We start from the raw sequence: 27559 nt of genomic DNA on the forward strand, positions 1-27559 counted from the left end.
TAACTGGCTAAGAAACGGGTAAAAGTAGGGGTGTACGCCTGCTTAAAAAATACTGAATTAATCACCTAAATATGCTAAGCTGACAACACTTAATACGTCGTCCGCCCACCAGCTCGCCCATCGCCACATGTGGCTTACATTACGGTCCGACAAAACACCGGTTCCGATAGTTTTCAAAACAAAGTGATCGTTATGCGTTCCTTTCCTTTAGTACGAACCGTAATCAGGGGCGGAACCTTTTAAAACGTCGTGTCCAACACACTGGCCGGGCCGTGTATGATAATTGATAAAGGTAGGTACGTCGATAACAGCGATTTGTTATCAATTGCAGTTCTACTTTTATACATGCTTCATCCAGCAGGCTATGCAATCAACTGATTGCAATTTTCTGGGTATAGATTTCCATTGCCATATACATATTTTAAATAATGCCCATACAAAAACGCCTGTGTTATTATGTATGTATGTTATATGAGGGATTTTATAACAATTGCAGAATCAAGATAAAGGGACCGAGATACTTAAAGTTATTGTATCACTAAGACACAGTGATATTCGTATGATAAAACGATAATATTACTTTCAAGTAGTTACATACAAGCCTTACATGCACCTACAATGGCCAAGTACGGTCAGCCAAGAAAGTGGTCTACCACTTTTCGACTCTATCATCTAATTGATAGAGTCAAAAGTGGTAGACCACTTTCTTGGTGACTGTACCAGTAAGAACCTCAGTATTTGATCTTAATATTAATACATTACCACCGGACCAACATGAAACGTGTTCTTCTAATTTGGATAAATTTACGGGTTCCTTCGTAACTCCACAGTCTCTACTCTACATGCCTGCATTAATGTCGTGACAATGCACGTCTAAATTACGTAACGTAGCTTTGCGGTGTGAGGGTCGAGGGAAAAATCCGACAGTTGCTTGCTCGAGGCGAATGTGCTCGACGGCTTCGAAAGCCTAACACGACTTGATTTTTGCAACCCTCGTACCACGTACATTCACAAAACTGATCGTTTAAAATTAAAACAGCAGTGGTAGCTGTCATCCCACATAAAGAATTTTCGTACAAGCACAATAACTACAATAACGTTAACAGAAAGTTTAGTGCTAACGGCCAAAAGATAAATGGTGGTGGCGGCGCGTGGATTTGTGTCCATATCTTGTGTCGGTGACAGTCTTGAGGCTGGTGACAGTTGAGCGAGCCTCTGTGTGGTGCTGGCATTTACCTGGTGCTGAGGAGGTGGCTGCGCCCCGTGGGGCGGGTGGTGCGGCGGGTGCTGCGAGTCTTGCGTCGGGGACAGCCCGCCGGGCGCGCTAGGCGGCGCTCCGGGGCTCGGCGCGCCCGGCGGCTGCGAAGGAGGCTGAGGCGAACCGCCTCTCTCGTAACCCTGAAAATATTCCGATACGTTAAAACTGAATGAGACTGTAGCCAGCATTGCCAAGCTGCCTGATGTGTCATATCACTGGCATAAAGGCCAGACTATTGGAAATATATGACTTTATTTATGAATAAAAAAGAACGATACATTTAGTAGCAACAATGTTCATCTATTGATTTATTGAATTTTATTTAAACAGCAGGGGTCGTCCTGATTACTTCCACTGCACTAAATGTAATAATATATTGATGGTCAGAATATAATTCCATTTTTATCTATTTTCTCTTGGTCACTACAATCCCAGCTACAGCAACAATAAAACCCAGCTACAGCAAAGTGTAAAATAACAATATCAATGAAATTGAACGCCTATCATATGAATTCTTATCTAAAACGCGTGAAGTTGAGATGTAGACTAAATAGCTATTTAGATCATCAGTAACATGTACGAACGAAGAACTCAAACCACATGGCATGCAGTTGCGGAAAATAGCACCGCGGGAAACATATTTCGTACAGATGTGGGTATGTCTACAACAATCTAATCGGTATGAGATCGTACGATTAATCATCTAAGCCGTCCTTGGCCATGACTCACTTAAACAATCCCATAGCGATCGAATCAACCGACTTCAAGATCGACACAAACCTATATTTTGTTGGCACGCTACCGCATTCTGTCGAAGAAATTTGCAACTATAATAAGCTGAATATGATAACGTGAGTTAACATTGTTACTTTTTGTTGTTTAGCTATTATCTGTTTTTCTTATTTTAATTATGCAACAACTTTCAATCTTAATACGCCCGCGCACGATTCTAGATATGTACTATGTATTAGTACTAGTAAATTCGTAACAGGAAATCGCAAAAATACTTCGTGCGAGTTGTGTATGGGGAATCAAACGTGTATGGAGGACGAATTACTAAATCTAAATCATTCATTTTTCTATGCGACACATAAATGTTAAAAAGCAAACAATACTTAACAATACTAAGTATACTTACATTAATGTGAAACAATACATTACAGTGTCACAAGTGGAATCGCGTTTAAGCTAATTAAAAGACTAAGGCAGTCAAAATTTGATTTCAAGATGTCTTTTAATAGCACATTAAGGTACATAGGTACCTTAATTTAATAGGGCGCCTGCGGCAAATAATGCCAAACTTAGTAATCAAATTTCAAAGAATTCACCTCACAATCAACCAAAGATTTGAAACTACCATCCAACAACAATAAGGTATGAAACAATTGCGCACGTGCAGGGGTCGTCGGCCGCGACCTTGACCGTGCATCCATTATGCACACCCGTTTACTTGCGAACGAGTGCACTACGCACCTACCAGTACCTACTACAATGTCTGCACAGGCCGCAATTAACGTCGAGCCTCGCTAAATATTGGATGAGGTGGGCGCAGAAAACATTTCATTTCAGTCGGCCGTGCATGAATGGCTGGAGTGACGTGTTCGAAGTAATAGCTTTCTGATGTTACTTTATGGGGAGTTTTCTCCCTACTTCGCCCACCAACGGCCTTGAGACCAATACAATCAATTATTACGCTTCTGTTCCAATTTCCCTGCTACTACTTCAACGTATAAGGTACAGGTACAGCGAGCTGAAGAAGTGCATATCCACTTTATGAATGAATCACGTTTATAGTGGGTATGCAGTTTTGCAGTTATGTGTACGTATACTACGTCTCTTAGTCTTCTACTTTTCCGAGACTATACGGATGCTGATACAAATATAAATGTTCGATCAATCTTGTACTGACACTGACAATAAATAAAAAATATTGAAGTTCAAATTTTGGTTATACTTAAAATGTTTTTGTGTATATTGGCTGACATCAAAGTGTGTAATAGTAGTTCAACGCAGATTAAAGGTATAACCAATTTGAAACAGAATCGGTTTATTTTAGACATTCTATGGTATTCAGAGGAAAACCAAAGGCAAGTATAGTAGTATTTACGATGTTATCAGCAGTACCCCTGCGGTTAAGCGAGGCGTGCTCGACACGGTTCACTGCAGCGGTGATTCCGTCAATCTCCGAATGCTTTCACTCCGAGCCCGCGGTCTCCGCGGTCACGTTTCAAGGTTGCCAGATAAGCCTGTGCTCATATTTGCGACACCGGCTCAGGGAGTCATTCACTTCACTTCCTCTATTTGCATGCGATATGATAGCCACAGAGAGCCGGAGTGTCCGGGGTGGGTACAAATATGTCAATTAACGTGATTTTACCTAAAACTCCACAGTCCACACTCATTCGATAAACATCAAATTGGTACATACATATATAAAGTAATATCTGTATCATATGCAAAGAAAACGATTTATATAAATAAAGAATTCTACAGTCACTGGGTTTCGAAATCAAATGAAATGTAATGCTATTAACCTTACGTACTTATCTTCTATTTCTATCCTTAGCATAAGGACAAAGGTTAATGTACCGTTAGTACAATTTATGTAGATGGCGGCATCAACTATTCCTCCCCAAACTTGGAAGCGTATTTAAGTTATTATAACGTCCTGTTCTATCAAGACATTAAAACGAAGTTCAAAAGGGCAAGGATTCAATCGGCTTAGGGCGTCGGTATATACGCCTTGGGTTTTCCAGTTCTGCGTAATTGGATATGCAGCGGCCTATTTCCCAGCAAAGCCAAAACCTAAATATTCAATACGATAGGACGGTGGCTATCATTTCGATTAGCATCGCAGCTACACTCGTCATTCATATAGAATCGATGGAATCAAAGGGGTCGGTTCCAATTCCAAACGAGATATTTTTGTCTGTAATGCTCAATGGGTACTCCGGTAGGTACAACTTTATGTATTTTAAACTTTTTCTCTATGAAAGATATATTGTTAAACAACGATTCCTGTCAACAGATTTATAAAAAGAACTGTTAAAGAAGGGTCCCAAACAAAACAAAATATGAACGACCACTTTCCCAGAGTTATAATTTCGGGGGTAAAGTTTGTCTGGAAGAGCAAAACAGGAAATCGCGGCTATTGCCTGGCTGTGGAGTTGAAGCGAGTTTCAGTGGAATAATCCGCGCCAGTCGCCAACCAATCCATCAAAGGAAGGCGACCGGATCGGGAGTGGGTACACCCCCCGTACCCACATAAATATTGCGGGTAGGTGAGTACAAACCCTTTGACCGAGTTCTGTTTACTTTCGTTTTCGCTCAGCTGACGGGGACGCCACCCCCATCGTACGCCTCCACTATTATTATGATAATTAGAGAGCTATCAACGTGATATTCACTACGCAATGTCTAATTGCAGTGACGCTGACGAGCGGCACTGTTGTTATCTGCCGACAGTTGCTACAATCAATATCGCCGTTCTTGTTTAGATAGTCTTTCTTATTAGGAGCGTTTGTTATTGTTTTTGAAGTACACGTGTGACGCGACTCAAGCTTAGAGGATTCAACGACTGTATAGAAGCCGTCGCGGTTGCGCGAAGTATGAGACTAGGGTGACCAAGATTTGTCTGAGTCGCAGATTTTTTTTGTCTTTTTTTCTTCGTGATTCTTTGCGGGCGTCCCCAAGAGCACTCAAGGTTGCAGCGGGTGCGGACGCGGCAGACAGGGCGCAGACGTGCATTATTAGGTGGGTGCCGGAACACCCGCGGGAGCCGCGGTGGGTGGCGGTGGGGTGCCGTACGTCATCACCTGAGGCGCGCCCTTGAAACCGTCGCATTCATTGCACCCGGATGCGGGCCTTATCTCACAACCCGCAATACCCGCAAGATACCACCTAACCTATGTACGGAGACACGCGGCAGAATCCTTACTACAATATACTCGCGCCCTAGTTCCTTTACAAGGAGAAAGTGACTCCCTCCGATGCATCTGCCTCTACCGCCACAAAGCAAGAAACTAAAAGTGAAGATCTCTAACACTTCAACAAATTTCGTTTTGAAAACAAAGTTTTTCTGTATAAGTGTTTCTTTTTTACATTTTTATTACCGACTGTACCTTCCTTAGCACGTGTATCAATCACTTTTCGAGACGTTTCTTATAAGTACAAACTCGACAGTGTTGTATTTTCGAATGTTTTAACTTTCATCAAATCAGTAGAGCTAGGTAAACCTCGTTTTTAACCACCTTATTATTTTTTGTATATACATAATATACCGTGAATTCCTTTAATTTAAATAAATTAAATTATATAATACTCGTACTGATAACAAATACATATACAAAAAGTAAACGATCATCAATATCATCATATTCGATTGAGCTGAAACTTCACATTATGGGTGACAATGACAATATAATAGTATGTTACCATCGAGCTGATTTGAAGATGGTCACAGGAGGTGGCCACAGGAATTATGTGATAAAACAACACTACCTAATCGTGTTTGGGTTTGTTAGATTTGTCTCGGTCTGTGTTAGAGTCAGGCTAAGCTAAATCTGCAGCGTATTTGACAGCAGAAAGTGTGTAGTTTTACCATAAACGTCATATTTCTATGGAATTATGATGCCTCACAAAAGAAAAGCTGGCCAAAATGATTTATGTACATTTGTATCAGGAGTTCTATTGTGTGAATCCAAATATGCTATTTTAATTTATTTTATAATTTATTTTGCCTGTCATAATGATGCCGTTGAAATAAATCGCGATAATAGCTTGTATCAAAAATGAATTTTTTGCCAAAAACGCATTATTTTTATGTAATTATGTATTAAGATAGTAAATTATTCAACATGATGTGCTAACATCCCTATATATGGTGTAAAATGTGAATGAATGGAGGTGGAAGTGATTGTTCGTTCAATATAAACAAAGACCAGATCCGTGTATCCGGAAACCTGCAACCTTGACGCACGGGGAGCACTGACCAGCAGTCACAAGCTTGTGCAGGGGTTAGCAAGTTTTATGGGAGCATCAATTGCGTGGTGTTTGGTGACACACGGTGGACACGGCATTGTACGGGAATCGTTTGAGTATCTATGGCATGTGATGTGCGTGTCGGCGGCCGATCGTAAGATATAGACATATCGTGAAATTCCTAAGCATATCGTGAAACGTGAAAATCTTTGACTCGTTCCCTGAGTCGACCTCCTATTTCTGGACATTTGACCCTTAGGGCATCTGAAGCAACCTAACGAACCTATCTTACCTATATATTGGTTTAATGTGACCATCCTCAAAACAATACTCAGGAACATTACGCGCACGACATGTCTACGCATCGTGTGCGTAAGTTCCGTAGGCCAGTCAATAAAAATATTTTCTCCAATATGCTCGGAAATGTTCACCTTACTGTAGCAAAAATACTACGGGAAGTTCTTCGTTAATGTCAAACTCTAATTAAAAAACATCAAACTATCGCTGTCCTGTTCTAGCGGACGGGAAGTAAAAAAACACTACAGTAATAACTTTTTACTTTTTAATAATAAAAAACGCAAACGACCAATTATTATTGCCGCGAGCCGCTTCTACACGACCCGATCAGCTATCATTTCACGTGTATGATTAGAATACTGCTTAATAAAGTCAAAGATTATTTTTATATTTTTTTTAAATCTCATCCGTGTTCATAAAGCTTATATAGTTTGTCAAAGGACTTTCTCATTTCAAACATAGACAAAGAGAATCATACTATCTTTGTCTTACACTAGTACTAGCACCCAAAAGAAAAGGATGGGTATAGTTTTCCTGGTTCTTACTGACTGAAAAGTTGGTTTGACCAACTATATTGCACAATTATATTGAATGAACGAATACTGAATGGCAGAATAAGTTTGTAACTTTAACTTTTAAAAATTAATTAAAGAGGGAAATTGTTATTGACATTTTGGATGTGAAGGTTTGATTTGAGTGATGCTTGATGGTTAAATAATAATTATTTTAGCTTATTTCCTCGCATGTTTGGAGAAAAGCACTATATATGCCTCGGCAGGAATAGCAATTCGTGGATTCGGCTTCGCGTCGTCCGACAAAATCGAAACTCCTCCACGAATTGCCCTTTCCCGGCCTCTGCGATAATGTACTATTAAGCGCACGTTTTTTTTACTACAACGAACATAAAATGCTATGCCAAATATATATGCCTATTAGTACTACGCTACTACTACTTAATAGTGTATATATCGTCAATATATAAAAATATTGTTTGCACTCGGTGGGACTTTTTGCTAACAAAAACAAGTTGATATCCTTTGTTCCACCCAGACAACCAAGTTTGATAACTGGTTAACTAGACGCACTATTTCTTCCGCGGAGATAACCAGTTATGTGAGTGGAAGTTTAATTCCATTTTCTTAACCGAATTTAGCTACTAGTTGTCTAGGGGGAAAGTATCTTCCGCGAAGAAAACTAGTTGTCTGAGTGGAATTGTTCTTCCACGTTCGTAACCGAGTGGGATAAGGTAGTTGTCCAGGGGGAACATACTTTCCGCGTAAAAAACTGGTTAACAACATGGACTAAGATGTCCTTGAACATGACCGAGAACAAACCAAAACCTATACTTAGCTAAAGATACATGTGGCATAGTAGGAACATATCGATGCTATACCTCAACTAACTTAACCTCGTATCTGCAGCAATGATTTGATAGAAATGTTTTCTCACCTTGTTGTTAACCAATTTTTTACGCGGAAAGTATGTTCCCCCTGGACAACTACCTTATCACACTCGGTTACGAACGTGGAAGAATAATTCCACTCAGACAACTAGTTTTCTTCGCGGAAGATACTTTCCCCCTAAACAACTAGTAGCTGAATTCGGTTAAGAAAATGGAATTAGACTTCCACTCACATAACTGGTTATCTCCGCGGAAGAAATAGTGCGTTTAGTTAACCAGTTATCAAACTTGGTTGTCTGGGTGGAACAAAGGGTTGATATTTTAAAAACGTTTAACATTGTAATATTTGAAAATCACTCAACTAGAGCAATAATAATCTTACGATAAACAATAAAGTATATATGTATCTATGTTTTAAAGAAAATTAGCCATTTTTATACGCGCATCATGTGACACTCCTAGATTTGTATAATAATTGGACTTTATGTTAATGCAATCGATATATCCCAATTCCCAATCATCCCATGTATGACACGGTCACTTTAGCGGACAAATACATGCAAATCGCATCAGGCCAGATATTGCCTTACGTGGTCATTAGTGCAATACACGCACCTAATTATCTTAGTTGCCAACCTGTCCACTGTATATTTTTTCAACGGACTATAAATTAGACCCCATTATTTTGTAGTTTCCTGCCTCAAACAAAAATCGTCATTTTTGGGGCCCATCTCTTGGACGACTTGAAAAGGGGGCATAAATATTATTAGTAACGCTCAGATTTCCTAGTAATATTAGGGCTCACTTATTATTAGCTCGCGACCCGTAGTTTGGGAAAAGCTTTTTTTTTTTTTAATTTATTGCTAATAAACAAAAAACACTTAAAACTATTACAAAACTTCGCCAAACTGCGAAACAGTTTGTTGGCGAATGAAATACACCCAATTATACCTAAATGTTTATACCTTCATGCTTAATACTATGCTAATTACTAAACTAAATATGACTAACTTGCATTAGCGTAACTATTTAATAACAGACTTCTAATTTTTTTCTTAAATATTGTTTTTGTTGAAAAATTTTGCTCGGGGGGTATGACATTAAAAATACGCGGTATTAGGTACTGCCTTGTTCTTCGGCCGTAATAATTGGAGGCTTGTGGCTCGACATATCGTTTTCGTGTAGATGCTCTTAGACTTAGCTGAGTTATTACGATCACTATAGGATCACTTTTTTGTCCGTCTGTCTGTAAAGGCCTTTGCCTCGGGAACGTGTCCAGGTCTTCTTCTTCTTCCTCGCGTTATCCCGGCATTTTGCCACGGCTCACATAGGAGCCTGGGGTCCGCTTGACAACTAAATCCCATGATTTGACGTAGGCACTAGTTTTTACGAAAGCGACTGCCACCTGACCTTCCAACCCAGAGGGGAAACTAGGCCTTATTGGAATTAGTCCGGTTTCCTCACGATGTTTTCCTTCACCGAAAAGCGACTAGTAAATATCAAATGATATTTCGTACATAAGTTCCGAAAAACTCATTGGTACGAGCCGGGGTTTGAACCCGCGACCTCCGGATTGCAAGTCGCACGCTCTTACCGCTAGGCCACCAGCGCTTCGTGTCCAGGTATCGAGTTGAAATTATACTTAGGTCTACAGTTCCTTTAGGCCGGGAAAAAGACAAAATTCTAACGCAAAAAAATAATACAGGTACGCCGTTTATGTCGCAAGAACGTATATTTCGACACTCTCAAGGGAATTAAAATTTATATAGTACTTCCCGTTACCCTAGAACTATTAAATTTGGCAAGTAATATCATTAGTACATTGGTTTTAAAACAAAATAGGATAGGTGCTTTTAAAATAAAGTCATAGGTATTTAATTATAAATTGAGGCAATATCTAAATTCCAATTAAAGGTTCGTTTTCCAGGCGGGGCGTGTGCGCGGCGTGAGCGTTTTATATGTAAAAGCAGCGCGCCCCGCTCACGCGCTGCCCGCAAAACGCGCCTGTGTGACGGTGCCTTAAGTAATCAAACGGAAGTGACCGGAGGAATCTAAAATTATATCCAACGTCAAACGGAATTGGCAGACTGAAAAATGGCAAACAAGTTACCGCTAACGGAGAATTAGAAATAAACTGAATCAAATAATAAATCGCAGACGCTTGCTTGCTATCGGACTTTTTCCACGTTTTCATTTTCGCTCGCAACTCTATTGAATGAGAATATTACTTATTAATATTTGTTATACTGTTATTTATGTGATTGAATCATGGTAAAGTGAGAAATTATGACATAGTGCTCGTCTGTGTAGATATTTAGTTGTTTGGAAGACGAAGGAAATTTAAATGATCAAAAGTGTGAATTATGTATTGGAAATGATTATGTCATAGAATGATTAAATATCCATGGTAGAACCATAAAGAGACTCACTAAAATTGATTGATTCAAAAAGAATATGAGAAATTGCGACAAATATGCTAATAAACAACGCCATCACCGAAAGCAGCTTCATATTGTATTGCTTTAATTAGGGTATTATTCTGTACTAGCTATTAATTAACGTATCAACAGTATTAACCTGTGATATAAGAATATCATACTAAATCAGCAGGGAAGGGTCAATATCAATACGCTAACATATAGTAGGTAATATATTTCTACAAATAACAAAACCTTAATGTTCAGATCTACCTATATACCTCTTTCATTATGGTTACGATACACTGGTACACTGCTGACGAAAATAATCATACTAAAGTTACGCTTCATATACGTAATATGTTACGAGTGTAAGGGACTGTAAGGTATTATTAATCGCTAATGACAGGCTGCACTAGCCCTTGCCTCCGAGCTGTCCTCCCGCCTGTTGAGACGGTTTCTTAACTCCGATTTCTACACGAATTCGCTCCAAGAGCCCTGCTTCAAACCGTACCTCCGTTGCACAACGAGCTTACGTCAGCGAGCGCGAAGCGGCTTACGTCATTCGAGCGTATCTCGCGCTGTCGAGCCAACTTAGAACCTATGCCTATTGGATTTAGATCCGCGCTAAGAGAAGCTTAAGTATGATAGAACGTTATGTTCGTTTGAGTGGATGAGGCTCCGACGCGCCGCCGCCGCCGGCTCAACGATTCTGAGAAAACGTTCGACTCGGCTCTCTACTTTGGGACTTAAATATGAATCGTGTAATAATGCCTCGACGGCGACGATAGAGCGGAATACACGTTTCTTTATTAGACCTACGCTTATACTGAAATTAATCACGTTAATCTTCTTATTATTCAGGCATAAACGTAAAGATCTGCTAGATATTATGAAAGAAGACTAGCATTTAACAAACACATGAGCATGACAGCGTCATACGGACAATAACTCAATTGAAGCATGATAGAATGCTAAACAGTCATATTAATAAAGATGATGTAGATTAGGCATCAAGTTACGGGTACCTATTATTATTATGCTAACACGCACATATGTTCTCGGGTTATTGACCCTAATCCCCACATATCTGAGCTATCAATCAGAATTAATCTGCGGCTTGCATACACATAATGTGATACATAGACGCAAATTACAATCTGCATAGTGCTATTGGGATTGTAATCGGTCAGGTTGATAAGATCAAAGGCACATCCGACATAATACTATCAATCCGTATATTGAATGCCACAATTATTTTGATATCTTACAACAATAATAAAAAGAGTTATGATGATTCAGATAGTATAATTATTACAGTATATATAGTAAGTAAAACAATGAGGATCTTTCTAAGGACATCTTTGTCTATGAGAGAACATAAGACAATGTAGTAAAGTAATTAAATTACACTTTGATTCAATTTCACAAAGTAAGTTAAGTATGTGTTGTTCGAAAGAACTCCCAAGTCAACGACGTGTACCTACTGTATTTTTGGTAGGTACAGGCGCCATCAGATACTATATCGGAGCGGCCGAGCTGGAGAGGTGGAGGAGGCCATCATTTCAAATTATGAAGATCTCTACAGATGCTGCAACGGGGATTGGAAGTGATTTCAGCAAACAAAATGAAGTGACAATGATATATGTAGTACATACACAAACATGAATGCGACGGATAAGTTAGTTTGTTTCGTAGAACTACCCAAACTATTGTGTGTAAAAATACGTATTTGTGTTTATTATGTGTCATTTAGAAGATGTACTGTTTTAAATGGTAGATAGTTACTCGTCGGAAGTCAATAAGACGCCAACCGAAAACGTTACAAGATCACTAGTATTGTGAATGTTATTGTTTTAATTCACCACTTTTAAATCATTATGACACATTTCAGAGTGATGCAATATGACGGAAAGAAAGTACTTCACTTCCATTTATCTAGCTGTAAAGAGTAAAGACCTGTAGTGTGTAGTGCGTTTCGACACTTACCGGATGCGAGGAGAACGGCGGCCTGGAGTTGGGTGCTCCCGGTGGGCCAGGAGGCGGTGGATACCGCTGAGGATAGGACCCTGGAGGCCCGTAGCCAGCCGGGGGCTGTTGGGGGCCCCCCGGGGCGCCCGCGCCGTACGGAGGCCCGCCGAAGCCTCGCGGTGGCTATAAACAACAACACACATAACATTAGATCATGCCATGATTAAGTACACAGGGAGTATCTCTAGGGGGACTTGAGTAGGTGGGAGAAATTTTCATCCTTGAACCGCACAACAGCCAAGGTAGTTCGTCCCTGACCCTCGATTGCCCAAATGACTTTAGGTTAGGAAAAAAATGCAAATGAAGGTCAAACATTATGTCGTTCCTGACCTAGGTCGTAATAAATGGTTACAATTCAACTCATATCTGACTCATAAAAAGTAATCATTAGTCAGTTAACATTAACACGGCTTTTCCAATGCAATCAACAACTGATCGTTGTATTGTATTACAGCGAATTCCAATTCGGTAAGATGGTTTAAATCTACCTTGTACCTTAAAACTTTGTAAATACAATCCACTCAGAAATCCTTGCACTTTAGCTATTTATCGGGATTAGTAAAATCAAATAATAGAGTCCAGTATTCCTTTTATCGGCTTTTTTTACGTCTCGGCTTATGTCCTGGGTTCAAATCCCAGTACGGGCTTCCATTTGTGTGATGAGCACAGATACTTGTTTCTGAGTCATGGGTGTTTTCTATGTATTACCTATAGGTATCTATACGTAGGGGTCTTGTAGGATAATCCGCAACTCAAGCCTTATTGAGCTTACTGTGCGGCGTAGTCTATTTGTGTAATAATATCCTATGATATTTATTTATTTATTTGTCGGTCATGGTACGGTACGGTCAATTTGGTGGTTGTCTCGAAAAATTTGAGTCCATCGCACTAGTTTTCTATGGGTTAAAATGATAAGATGATAACACACTATTAATTTTAGTCTAATATCGTTTGCGGAAATAGACTTGTCCTTGTGCCTATAATAACTCCATCTACACGGTTAGCTGTAAACTCACACACACACCACAAAACAAAACTGTTCATACAATTACTTAAACCCAGGTTCCGTCGGCGTCGGACGCGAGTACGAGAATGTAAACAGAGTAAACAAATAAACTGTCACCTGGGACAGCGACAACTCAGAATACGACATTGTCATAGCAGCAAGTATCTTATAAAAGCATTCAATAATTCTACCCTTTCATGACATGCTTCATCAAAAAGGAGACTGTTATAAGTTTATCTATAATGTAAATTCCATCCAGATAACATGTCTAATAAATTGACGTCCGCAATAATTCGTTGTGCTAACAAAGTCGCCCCGCTTCAGTTTTCATTTTGTTCTATGATGGAAATTGAATTATTCGTACGAGCCCCGCTACGAGGCAAAAGAGTGACGGGGAGCGGCGTTCGCTTTGTTCGCATTAAATGTTTTAGATGGAACCTGCAACTTTTGCAACTACTTTCCGGCCCGGTTCTCGGATGTATGTAATTTTACTAGAAGATATGAGAACTGTGTCCGCAATTAGTTTCATTTTTACGAACATCGGGGGTGTTTTATGGCGGATTCAATGATTTATGGGGGCGGTGTTGAGGGTGTGCGGTGCGCGGGGGGGTGCGGCGAGGGTTGCGCAGGGCGCGAAGCCGGGGGGCGGCGGCGCGCTATTGGCCGACACGGCATCGATCGCGCGACGAGCTCGGCTCGGCCCGCCCGTGCTGCCAGCCAGCCTCCACCTACGTTAATAAGTAATCATCCGGCCCCGCGATACCTCTGCGAGTTTTCCGGAGCTGGAGCCATTGAGACGGGCCATGGATCTCCAGTCTGCTGGAACAAAGAACCACCGCATAGGGCGACATCCGTATTGATTTATGGAGTAATTGGCCGACAGTGCGCGGGCTGCGCACCTACGCCCTCCACGCATCCTCATATGCCCACAAACAAGCATAGCTATCCATAGTCGCAACCCATAAACTATTGCAAATACAAAGTCCATTGCCGAACAAAATGTACTGGCCTCGAAATGTAAACCTTGTCTCATAAATGTCAGGCCAGTACAGGGAGGCATTTGTCGGAGAGTTAGGGGGGTAAAGGATCACTTGTCCGGACCACAAGTACTTAAGCCTAACCAGAGGAACGAGTTCCATAATCGCTTAGGTGGTTTTAAAATGAGGAATTAACGAAGACCTTATGCCTTCGAATTCACTAATTCGCCTGGGCTTTTGTTTTTTAGTTTTCAATGTCCTTATTTTAATTAATTCGCTTGGGCTTTTGTTTTTTAGTTTTCAATGTCCTTATTTTTTAAGGAACAGGAATTGTATTATTATTAAATAAAAATAGCCAAGGACGGCGTAGTCCGTTTCTGGATTCGTTCTCACATGTACATTTAAAATCTTTCCAAAACGCCACTTCCAATCACAGTTCGTTTTCAGATTGAAACAAGTAAAACCGATGCTCTAATTCCTTTTTTGCTATCTAAGCCAAACTGTTTTTAAAGCTCATTTGCCTTTGAGTTTTGTTTTACATTGCTACACTTCGTTTACCTTCAAAGGTTCATTCAGTGAATGAACACAGAGGTAAGTCTTTTGAACAAGCAATGCCAAAGTGTAAAATGAGGAGTGAATGTGGTTCGGAAGCGTTTTATATCCAACGGAATGGATTCTGTTTCATGCTTCGAGGCTAAAACTGGACCATTAGGACGTAGCAAAGCAAGAACTTAGCTACACGAATAAAAAACTCATCTGTTTGGATGAATATTCTGGTTGAAATGATACTCTACTCTAATATTCTACGTCGTACAGTACATGGGATTACAACCGGCGTGTTTACGGAAAGTGCCAGCTGCATTATCATTACATAAATACATACCTATTAGGGATGTACCGACTAGTCGCCGACTAGTCGGGAAAGCCGACTATCCGGCCACATTTGTAGTCGGCGATTAGTCGGCGACTAGTCGGCAAAAATGGCCGATTAGTCGGCACTTTATTAGTGAAAGAAAAAAAGAAACCAACAGTCAATATTTACCATATGTTTTATGTCTATTTTACCAAAATACCTATTCAGGGTGTGCAAACTTTTGTTCATATAATTGACCGTTTGATCGTTATCGTATGGTGGTGGGCTGGTGTTTTCCTCTACAGGTCGATCTCAACTGATTCTCGTGTAATTTCATGGCTAAGTTCTATACTTAAAGGATTTTATTATAATTCAGTTTTTGTTTTTTTTTAATGGTAGAGCCATGGGGAACTATTAATGTTATTGCAAAATCTAGAGACTTATAAACAGGGCACGTTGCTCGTAAAGACGCTGACCACAGGGGATAGGTTCTTAACTGGCGACTACGTACGAGAAATACCTCCTACAAGTCGTACCTACTGACGGTCTGCTCAGGATCGCAAAATAAAAGAAAGACAGAAATTGAACGAGGATTCATGTGATATGTAGGTCTTTGAACCTGTAGAGAACACCTTTTAGCCAAGCTAATATATGAATAGCGCAACCAAAAGAGCAAAACTATTGTTTTTCACTTGAACTTATACGAAACTAATGATCTGGCCGACTAGCCGACTAGTCGGCCGACTAATCGGCCATTCGAGCGCCGATTAGTCGGCTAGTCGGCCAAATCAATAGTCGGTACATCACTAATACCTATCTATTGTGTACTGACCTTTAATCAACGACAAGCTGTCTACAAGTCATGAAAATGAGGTAGGTATTATGAGAAATAAATTTAGACATTCTGAGATTTAAGAATTTTGACACTTCCTTTTTGAGATCTAGGAATCTTGGTAAACGGGTATAATGAAATTAAGGTGCAGTGAAACCAAAGCGATGAACCAAGTATAAAATGTTGAAATTTTAACAACTTTAAACCAAGTCATTGTATGGGTTAAATAGTAAAAGAAACTGTACTTCAAATCATGAGTTCATGACCGCATTATTTTTTTACATAAGAATTTCGCTCTATTCAGGTAATTGATTGCGGCAAAGCCAAAACACGAGGGTGTGTCTGATCTGTGTTTGATGCTAAAAATGGTATGCTAAAGTAGTTGGGGTCAGTTGAAAACAGGGGTAAATAAGAGTATCAGTAATTTCTTATCACTTGTAGTATTTTAGTGTTGGAAACATTGTTCCAAATCTCATTTAGTTTTGTTACCGTCGTATGGAATTTGTATAGATGAATAGAAATTAATAAGTACCTTCATCTTTATGTAGTATAGTCGACCACCGGTCTGGCCTAGCGGGTAGTGACCCTGCCTGCGAAGCCGATGGTCCTGGGTTCGAATCCCGGTAAGGGCATATATTTGTGTGATAAGCTCAGATATTTGTTTCTGAGTCATGGATGTTTTCGATGTATTTAAATATTTGTATATTATATGTATCGTCGTCTGAGTACCCACAACACAAGCCTTCTTGAGCTTACCGTGGGACTTAGTCAATTTGTGTAAGAATGGCCCTATAATATTTATTTATTTATTTATAGTATAAGAACCAACAATTTTGAACAATCGTGTAAGAATGTGACGTGCTGACGTGCATTGATTTAAGTTGGAAGACACTTATATGCACATAATATATTTTCGTCTATCTGGTGAAGCACACATCCCATTCTAAAATCCAATTCCGACATTTTCTTAGTAAACTAGTTGACTTTAGAATGACTGACTAATATATGTGTCGCGAAGTGAGATGTGTTGTGAATGTTGTGATATAATTGCAGGCACTAGAGTGCAAGTGCAGGCCGTTAGGAATGTGACCGGATTCCAGGCCGGTAGAAGCGGCGCATTCACCCACTTTGCATCACTATTATGTCATTGCCAACCGACGGTCGAAACATTACATAATAACTGCAATTATACCTTCGCCCTTTACAACGCGACGTGTGACGTACAATGGTGATTTTAAATCATTTAACAGTTATGGCTACAACCACAACTGCTTGTTTAATGGGAAGGGGAACAAATTCTTAAAATACTTTTAAGAATTTGTTTAAATAATGCACAACTGATGTAGATGTCTCGACAAAATTATTGCACTTGTATCCACATAACATAATAATATGACGGATAAATGAATTCCAAAGTCAAGGTAAAACAATTTATTACCCTGAATGTAAAAATGTAAACACCGTTTAACGGTAATGTTAATGACCTATGACTAATACAAGAGGCAAGTTATGTGTAACATCGGCATTCGTACAAACAACGGTAGCAGCCCGTGCGCCGGCGGATACGAGCAAACATTACATAACTTTGATTGTGTTTGTAAAAAGTTGGGGATTCCCTCCACTACAAACGCACCTTACGCCGACACACCACTATGTAAATGTGTGAGTGTAACCTTGCCTTCCTTTACATAAAACGCCGTCGGGGTATCCCTTTGCGTATCTACAAAAAAACTCGAACCCATATATTGTTGCGAGTAAAAGGGAAAATGAATGAGATTGACTGTTATTACTATTATTACTTAATTTCATCGGCTCCTGCGAGGAGCGATAAAAGGCCTGCTGACCGGTTTACTTTTTATACGAGTTTGAGTTACAACAATGGGACGTAAACCGTATTCATCGAATCATCTGTTCCGACTTCCGTCGACGTGTGCCTCAAGTAACGGCCGCGAGAGCGACCACTTGCTTCTGTCAACTTTTTTACACCGGTCCCCATGTTTTGTCACTTAATTATAACGGTGCTAATTAAAACGAACAGAGTTAAATTCATAAAAGGTGGTTTTTTTTTCGAACATATACTTTTGCAGCATCGGTCGGCCGTCAGTGAGCGGCGACGCGCATTCGTATCGCAATCCACGATGGCGTCACGGACTAGCGGTTGGTAAATACAAATGTCTGTGTATTTAATTATAAGACTCTATAAATAGAAAGAGCATTACGTCGTGTTATGCGGTCGGTTACGGCAAGTTATTTCGGTCTGCGCCGTCACGAGCGCCCCGTGAATGTCAAGCTCGCGGTAACTAGGTGCTGCGGCTGTTGGGCAACAGGTGGCCTGCACTCCGATCTTACACGACACATTCTTTGTTTACTATCTAATCGTCCCAGTAAACTTTAGAGCACATCACGTCACGTGTACAGGTGCCAGGAGATCTCCTTGGGAGCGGGTGAAGTCTAATTGGGTATCAATCGGTATTATTAGCCGATGATCGAGTGATCGGTGAAAACGATGAATGAATTGCTGCATAGCGGTGTGAATATAATTGAGGGACAATTTCTAAGCAAACTACAAAGCTACTTTTGTTAACGCCGTTAAGTTTTACTGTGTATTATGCAGGTGCTAAACTTATAAGCCGTTGTCAAGTATCAATTCTCATCTCATCAAGTAATGACAATGTCTAAAACGATACCATCTATCTACCTACACTAAGTAACTATTTCCTCATTAAACGGTTAAATAGTCAAATTCGTCCTTCAAAGACGCCACAAGTGTAAACAAACGGATTACAAGTGTTACTGACCTAATAAACCGACCCCTTTTCACCCAAGACGGTTCAATAAAGAACTCCCTATAGGTACCTACTATCTGGAGTACATAAAGAGTGGCGGTCGTGACCTTTCAATGTAGATGTACACTATGTATAGACGCGCGCCCCGTTATGTACCGACAACTCATGGATTAAAGAAATATTCACCCCTCGCTGGATACGGTATGCCACCATTCGTCTTCATTCGACGTCTGGATTTCTCGGCGAAAATGTCGCTAATACGATCGACTCGATTCTACGTCATTATTCGATTACGCAAAGTATCCTTAACTTTCAAACATTTCATTACGAGTATCTCGACGAGATTAGTTTAAAACCAGTTTCCTCTTTAGCCATGGCCAGTATGAAATTATCAACACTCGTAAATAGGAATGACACTCTTAAGATAAGGATCGAGTTAATAAACGTCCTACAAGCCCTGATCTTAAACTAGCGACAGTCCTAAGAATTGTAGATTGCGGGTCTAGAAATGACATGATAATTGAAGTCAAACTATTCCATATTATAGTTAGGGAGGCGAATAGGGGAATTTTCGGCAATACTCGAGCGTGGCAGTTTAAGATATGAGAGATACCTTAGACCTAATAGAACAACCTTGTAAAGTATTTAGCTCTATATGTAGTGACGCGCGCCTAGGATAGACGATCAGATTAGTAAAAAAAAATGGATAGTCTGAAATACTCGAGCGCGTCAGATTAAGATATTGGGGGTTGATTTTAGTGTTTAAAGACTAAATTTAACTAATCTGACGATAAGTCCTTGACGCCGTCGAGTTAATAGGGTCGCGAACTTGTAAAAAAAAAACGTTAATCCGGCATTCTCGAGCGCGATTTTTTTATTTTTTATTTTGAAGAATATAATCTAAAACTTACTAAAAATACAAAATCTGCCGGTTTCCGCATGACCGGAAGTGTGGAGGAGCCATTTCGTCTTCCTAAGAACGCGTTGCGGCATATAAGTCGCGAACGATACATTTTACAAAAAAAAAGTTTAAATAAACAAAAAAGGTAATTTTATTTTACACAAAAAAGGTCTCTTTACATAAGAAAGGAAAAAAAAGAAACCAAACCAAACCAAAAAACCTTTTTCGGTCAGATTAAGAGAACCCACCAACATTTTTGTCAGATTAAAAAAATATGCTTTCAGGATACCGAGATAAACCTCCCCTATGAAAATCTGACGCGCTCGAGTATTTCAAAAAAACTTTTTATTTTTGCATTTTCAAAAATTCATCGTAACTTATCGTCAGGCCGAAATCGTCAGTTTTTTTAAAGGAAGCTTCCTTGGGGCCTACTTAACACCCCTTCCGAAAATCTGACGCGCTCGAGTAAATTTTTTTTTTTTTTTGCATTTTTGACTACTTTATATGCCTACCCCCACCACGCAAACCGGCAGATTAGTATACCGTTGTTATCAGAGGCACTCGGGGCATACGTAGTATGAATATCTGACGCGCTCGAGAATGCCCAAGTAACTGTTTTTTTTAACATTTTTGAAAAACCGTACACGCCAAACCCACCGCTAAAATGGTTTTTGCCATACGAGCTTTTCTTTTCGAAATTATTTTATCTTTCGATTTTGATAGGTCTCGACGGCGCCGTTGAATTACGCCATTTAGCTACCTCGCCTCCCTAACTATTACATCTTTTGACGAAAGCGGTAACGCAATGTTAGCTCGGTTACTGATTAGCATTTCACTGCGACTTGAATTGTAGATTGTAGGTCGTATTGAGATAATAATAGAAGGCTGACCTAATAACACACTATTTTGTACTCGTCGCTTAGGCTTCGAGCTAGAAATCAGAATAGACATTACCCTGTCATTGGAACGGAAATCATTGCATCACATTCATAGTACATTTCATTACGTTCAAGTAGGTAAATAAAATACTTAGTTCATTAATGATTTGTTTACAACATATATTAATACCCTGTTTTGTCATCGACATGACGAACAGTTTGTTCTTATCACGTTAATTAAACAATAGTTGGTATTGATAATGTGCTTGACCTACAAAGGCCTCCCTCGTTGTTTTGTTATTAATCCGTCGTTTTGATTTCAACTGGCGAGTGGCGAAGGGAGCCGGCAATTATGTGACGTCAGGTCGGTTTAACGACCCCATTACAACATTCAACATATTGTATGAATGAATGCAGGCGTGTGACGTGCCAGTGACGTCTCACTCCGCCGACACGAATCACGATGATGCAAGGTGCTTCATCTTGGATACTTTAATGTTCACAGAAGTGACATCATTACAGATGCTGCACAACAACACTCGGATGCGGTAGTATTGAGAGCCGTCGCCTTGTTTCGTGATCGTACATACATTTTTTGTCAACCAATCTTTTCATGAGTTGTACACCTGCTGAGGTGTTACTCCAACCAAAATAAACCCTCTTATTAACCATGGAATATCAATCAGTCTCGGTATGAAGCAAGTGAAATTTTAACACATTAAAGCAGTTAAACGGTCAGCGACCCCTCGTAGTTGCGGTAGACGATCGGGGCCGTCCCCATTATCCAAGCACAACACAATGACACGATTATCGGCCGCACGCGGGCCCGAGACGGTTCGCATTGATTTTACGAAATCCACATCACGGACTCGGAACGAACGGTCTCCGTCGGCCCATTCATCTCGTTTTCATGTACACACTGCCTCTATTGCGATACGAAAGCGAGAGCGAAATTTACTCCGGCTGCACTACGCACCACGTATAGCCCTAAATACGAGAGAATAGGAAATCGATCACTTCTACGACGAGCTAATTCTAACTGGGTAAGCCGAGACTACTAATATATACGTAGATCCGACGCTTATGTCGAATGATATACTGTCGCTGCTGGCACGGCATATGAAGCGAGAAACAGGTGGGAATACATTATTTACACCTGTCAATGGTGTGCCATATAAGCAGTCGTTGTCATCAGGCTTTGGATCGAAACGTTCGGTAAAACATATGTGCGCGAAAATAGGTAGAGACGAGAAACGAGCGTGTTAAAACATAAGACAAGTGTAGCAATACATATCCACAATACACAGCTAAATCTAAATATAGCAGGCGCCGATATCAGCGGCTCGCCCTTGAACCAGTCGCACGGAAACATTTTATTATTATTACCGAGCTGTCGGCGAACACGAGTATGTAGGGTCGTCGACCTCGCAACCACGTGTCTCCTTATCGACAACTATCTAACACGATTGTGAGTAAACGACATGCCGAGATAAATTACTAATTCTACAATGCTTGCCCATTCATAAATAATCAGCGTAACGTCATAGCGATTTCAATGACAATGCGCCTTCACATCCGAGACACTGGAATTCCGAAAGAGCAGTGTGGTCGCAATTTATTCAAGAAAAGATACAATCACCCATGTGGATTTTACCCCATGAATCTATGAATTTACTATAGTTCGTTTTTTTAGCATTAGAAAGAACTTCGCAGAAGTAAGCTTGTGGTTCCAAATCCGGCACTTTTAGCGGTAATAATTTGAAGTAAATTATATGTACTAACCGTGCTACATTTAGATAATTCAATAATTATTAACAATTAAAGAGCCTGATAAAAACTGTACGCTTACTTCTGTGGAGTTCTTTCTAATGCTAAAAAAAACGAACTATAGTCACAGCCTCATATCAACTATCGACAGAATCTGAATCTGAAGAAGTTCCTACCATTATCTAAAAGGGAGCGATAAATCTCTTTAGAAGAATTAGACTGCAACTGTAGTAGATATTATAAAATCGAACTGCGGAGATATACTTATGTATATCCCCATTTGGAAAAGTAATCCAGGGTGCTTAATGCTGACTCTACAGAGTGTACAACCAAAATAGTACCAACAATTTATCCCAAATAGACAAGCAAAGAGCATTTGACCTAAATTTTACCTAATGGAATGCAATTTATAACTTCGTATCGCTTTAATTTGTTTTAGCCATCCACGTGCACAGGAGAATAGGGTATTATTTGAATAGCTTTCTATAAAATGGTAATTGTAAACTACTGTGAGCCATTAGATGCGAGAACTACTGCGAGTTTGGAACGGTGGATATTGAAAATAGTGTCAACAAACCAATTTACCGTTATTACCTTTTCTGTATAATAGTGATCCCATCAATAGGTAGGTATGTAAACAAAGTCATAAGTCATTTATTCATATAACCAGTTTACACCAGTTAACATGTCGTTAACAAATATATGCAAATGCAAATTTTAAATACATTTAACATAAACATTATTTCTAATAATATAAACTATCTACTTACTTGACATATTTTTCTCAGAAAATTTAGGTACTCATCATAATCATCAACACTTAGTAAACAGGTTCATACCCACGGTACATGGTGATGATTTTGTTTAATTTTTTTTCTGTGGTTAGGGTTCCGTAGCCAATGGCAAAAAACGGAACCCTTATGGATTCGTCATGTCTGTCTGTCTGTCCGTCCGTATGTCACAGACACTTTTTTCCGAAACTATAAGGACTATACTGTTGAAGCTTGGTAAGTAGATGTATTCTGTGAACCGCATTAAGATTTTCACACAAAAACAATAAATTTTGGGGGTTTTTCATCAAACCCATACATAAACTGAATAGTTTGCGCGAGAGACACTTTCAAAGTGGTAAACTGTGTCCCCCCCCCCCTCCGTAACTTCTAAAATAAGAAAATGATTAAAACTAAAAAAAAAATATATGATGTACATTACCCTTCGAGCAACACCGGCTTCCGACACGTCGGAAGGGAGGGGCCCAAGCGATATCTCACCGTACAAATCATTCTGCCATTTTTCGCGGGGGGAAGGTGCACACAGTCGCACTTCTCACACACTTACATACAAAATCCAATCAAAGGCCCTACCGCGAACCACGTTCGACGTGTTGCCTCTCTATGGCACTTGTAAATTCATACGTAAGTGTGACAGGGAGGCAACACGTCGCACGTGGTTTGCGGTAGGCCCTCTGTAATGACGACACAAATACATAGAAAATGACACACGTCAAAGACAAATCTTGCAAACCTCGATCTCTTTTTGTGTACGGACGAGTGACTAGTGTCACAACACGCACACTAACACATTTTCGTTGAAGTATGTCATTGTATTCTAAGAGATGAGAAGTCGGATTTGTCGCTCGAGCGATCCGCAATTTGTACAGAGCGAGCAAAATCGATAAATCCAACAATTACTTGAGACTAAAATATAATAATTGTATTTAAATGTAATTAAACGTATGATATGTAAAAAAAAATATTACATGTGAAATGTAACACTTTCTTTTTGTAAATTTGATGTCCCCGACCTCTTTTTATAACAAAAAACCGAGCAAACAGGCATTTTTGTGCAGCAGTGTTCACGTGCGCGTCTGGACTCGGTCTAGTGAAAAATCCAAGTGCAACTAGTTTTATTACCCGCGTTAGATTAAATTGACGCGCTAATCTTGTACCTCGGCAGAGGGGAAATAGTGCGAATGCCGCCTCCCTTCCGTGTTGCTCGAAGACATTACCATTCAAAATTCCACCAAAAATTGGTTTGAACGAGATCTAGTAAGTAGTTTTTTTAATCCATCATAAATCGTAAACCGCAATTTTATTATGTTGCTTGCTGCTACGGAACCCTTCATGGGCGAGTCCGACTCGCACATGGCCGCTTTTTTATTTTTTATTATTGTGAAGGTTAAAGGCCTGTGCCGCCGGCTTGCGTGTGCGTGACGTGTGCGTGTGCGTGCGCTAAAATGTTGGAGCCGCACACGCACACGTAACGCAAGCGGTGTGCCGTCTCTCATAAGAATCTGTATACTACAACGCCGCACGCACACGTGCACGTCACGCACACGCATCCGGTGAGCACAGGCCTTAAGGCGTATGAGACATGGACCCTTTTGAATCAGATCTTTCCCTGTACAGCATGGACGTGACTGCTAGCCTCTTGTTTCATGTAAAAGGGGAAATCCTATCTATAATAAGCACCATTGTACTTCCCCTTCCTAGATTGCCATCATGTTTTCACGTTAAGGTGCACATCATATTTATTTTAAGCATCGTGTCGTATGTATAATATGCAAAATTGACTTTCCCCAAACTCCAAACGACGTCGATAGCTCGCCGCAAGTGTCAGAAGATAATCCATTACCGTGGGAAGTGGGACAACGTTACGTAACCGGTATTTGTTCACCGGCCAACCTACACGGGCACATCCTTTACAAATGCGTACGACCTTGAATGTGAACTCGAAAGTGTAAACACGTGCTCGATGCATTGTTTTATGGCCGGCTGTTATAGCTGTTCGATCCAGTCGTAGGATTTCAACTTGAAATAGCTTTTGCGAATATCCGTACAACTTTGTTTACAACTGACTGCCTTTGGAATTTTTATTTACGGAATTGCGATAGTTATAAGGTTTCAAGAAAACTCAACCGAAGAATACGAGTAGGTGTTATGTCAATCATAATCTTTCCCTACTAAACATCAACCTTTCCTTTGATATGTAGGTAGGTTGTTTGAAACCGAACTTATTAGATGCAGCTAGCACACATCTGACAAGCCACTACGAACATACTTACCATAGAGTTGAAACAGTCGCCGTGGTCGAAATCGGCCGGGAGAGTATATATATATACCATTGAAAAATACGAGGAAAGAAACTACAGAAAAAGAAAAACAATTTCCGTATTCCACGCTGGGTATTCAAATGAATCAGGCAACGATGCTGGCAGGTTACAACGAGGAACTAAACAAAAAAGATATCCCTTTCATCTCCCAAGCCGAGCTGGATGTGTACACATGTCAGATGTCAAGGCCTCCTCCATTCAGCCTGGCTCCGTCAAACACACGTCCCACCGGTGTTGGCTACATAATGTATGTGCAAAGAGAGGAGCCTGCGAAACGCCGGTGTATCCGCGCTTTTCGGCAAGCTTTATCGCATTTCGGAACCGAGAGGCGAACGCACAAATCTCCGCCTGGAAGCGAGTAATATTTGCCTACACATCAAACTTTCACTATCGCCGTGCGCTTTCGTTTTTATATCTCACCAACCCGCAGCGACGGACCGCGTTATTATTCCTTCGCGGTGTTTTTCTTGTTTGCTTCCTCTCGACACGCCGTCACTGGCAGATATCACAATAGAACAGTTTTTGAAAGTGAAATACCGTGTAGGTACATACCTACTTTCATTATCAGAGATCATTATTTTTAACAAAAACCGCATCCTATGTTCAAAAAACACAATCGTCATTTACATTGAAGGACTCATGTATGAACTATCTTAAACCTCTCAATAACCTTGTAAATAAAAAATAATTAGGAATTCTTAAACCTACTGACAAAAAATCACGTGTACATTCACATGTAGTCATGTACACATGCTTAACCTCCTAACCTCCTTAGAGATCTTTTTAGGTGAAATTCTAAAAATCTTACTTTTGAAAAATTATAAAATATAGAAATAAAAATGTTTTTCTACTTAAAAACTTATAAATCACATGTGCAAATAATGTGAAAACAGATACTTCAATAAAATTCTGAATAATAAATACTTGTTTTTTTTGGTTTTCATACAACATACAAAATTTTCAAAGTGGTTGAGCAACCCCTTGTAGTTGAGATAAAATTACGAAACTTGGTGTATTTTATCAGCATTATAAGTGTAACAAAATAAGGGGGTGCCCCGTCGGAAAATGAAAAAAAATGTTTTTTGAACCTTGGGAGGTTTTACGGTTCTTCATTTCTTTCAGTTTTTCGCCACCCGCATCAATACCACACGTACAGCAAATAAATTAAAGGTTCCGTCACACAGGCACGTTTTCCGGGCGGGGCGTGAGCGCGGCGTGAGCATTTTATATGTAAAAGCGGCGCGCCCCGCTCTCGCGCCACCGGCAAAACGCACCTGTATGATGGACCCTTAAAAGAAACATTTTTTTTTGCAAAGAAGTCGAGCATTGATTCTTCTATCAACAATTTGACACACCATATTTCCAAAATGATTCACCGTTTAAATCACAGTTACTTAAGGTTGGATAGAAAGTTTCCATATTTTTTTAAACTTTTCATAATAGAAACATCCCTTAAATATGGAGAATGTTTCCAGAACAGTTTGAAATCTTTCTGCGTTTTGCACTTTTAACCCTTAAATGCATAGTGTTGCCAAATGTCTTCAAAGCATTAGACAGCTACATAACAGATAAAAAAGGCTTACGTTCTTGAACGCACCTGTATACCAAGTAGTAGGGTGATGATTTAAGGGTTAAATTTACGCAATATTTTTAATTTATAAAAATTACATTGGTTTTAAAACGATAAGTCGGAAAACTTGGAAAAATCCAGATGTTGATAATTTTTAGTATGTGATTTTGAACGGTGTTTTCGGGGTTTGTTATTATTTTACATATAAAAACTTTATCATAGGTATATCACAAATAGTGTACCTTTCTAATGGTAGTAAAAAAATCAATTATCTATTACTGAATATTACATATTTACATAATATGATTTAGCCAATTCTACTTCTAACAGTGATTTCGCAAATTCGCAGTGAAAATCGAAATTATATTTTTTTTTACTATTTTCCTAGAATCAGCAAACAATTAAGTGATACATATATTAATTTCGGGCAAAAAAAGAGGAAAAATCATGCTATTAGTTTAGATCTCCGGACACCGGGTGCATGTGCGGAGA

The 27559-nt window shown here is 39.7% G+C and overlaps 1 protein-coding gene across 1 annotated transcript in view; it reads right to left on the reverse strand.

Annotated features, from left to right (window-relative positions):
- Positions 1-27559, reverse strand: part of LOC134667178 (trithorax group protein osa) — a 102950-nt gene that overhangs the window by 67913 nt on the left and 7478 nt on the right. Inside the window, exons 2-3 of the mRNA XM_063524533.1 lie at positions 12344-12508; positions 1237-1398 (exon numbers count right to left, since the gene is read on the reverse strand). Coding sequence (XP_063380603.1) covers positions 1237-1398; positions 12344-12508 — 327 coding nt within the window. The remainder of the gene's footprint in view (positions 1-1236; positions 1399-12343; positions 12509-27559) is intronic.

This window comes from Cydia fagiglandana, chromosome 1 (genome assembly GCF_963556715.1).
Source record: "Cydia fagiglandana chromosome 1, ilCydFagi1.1, whole genome shotgun sequence".
NCBI classification, from domain to species: Eukaryota; Metazoa; Arthropoda; class Insecta; order Lepidoptera; family Tortricidae; genus Cydia; species Cydia fagiglandana.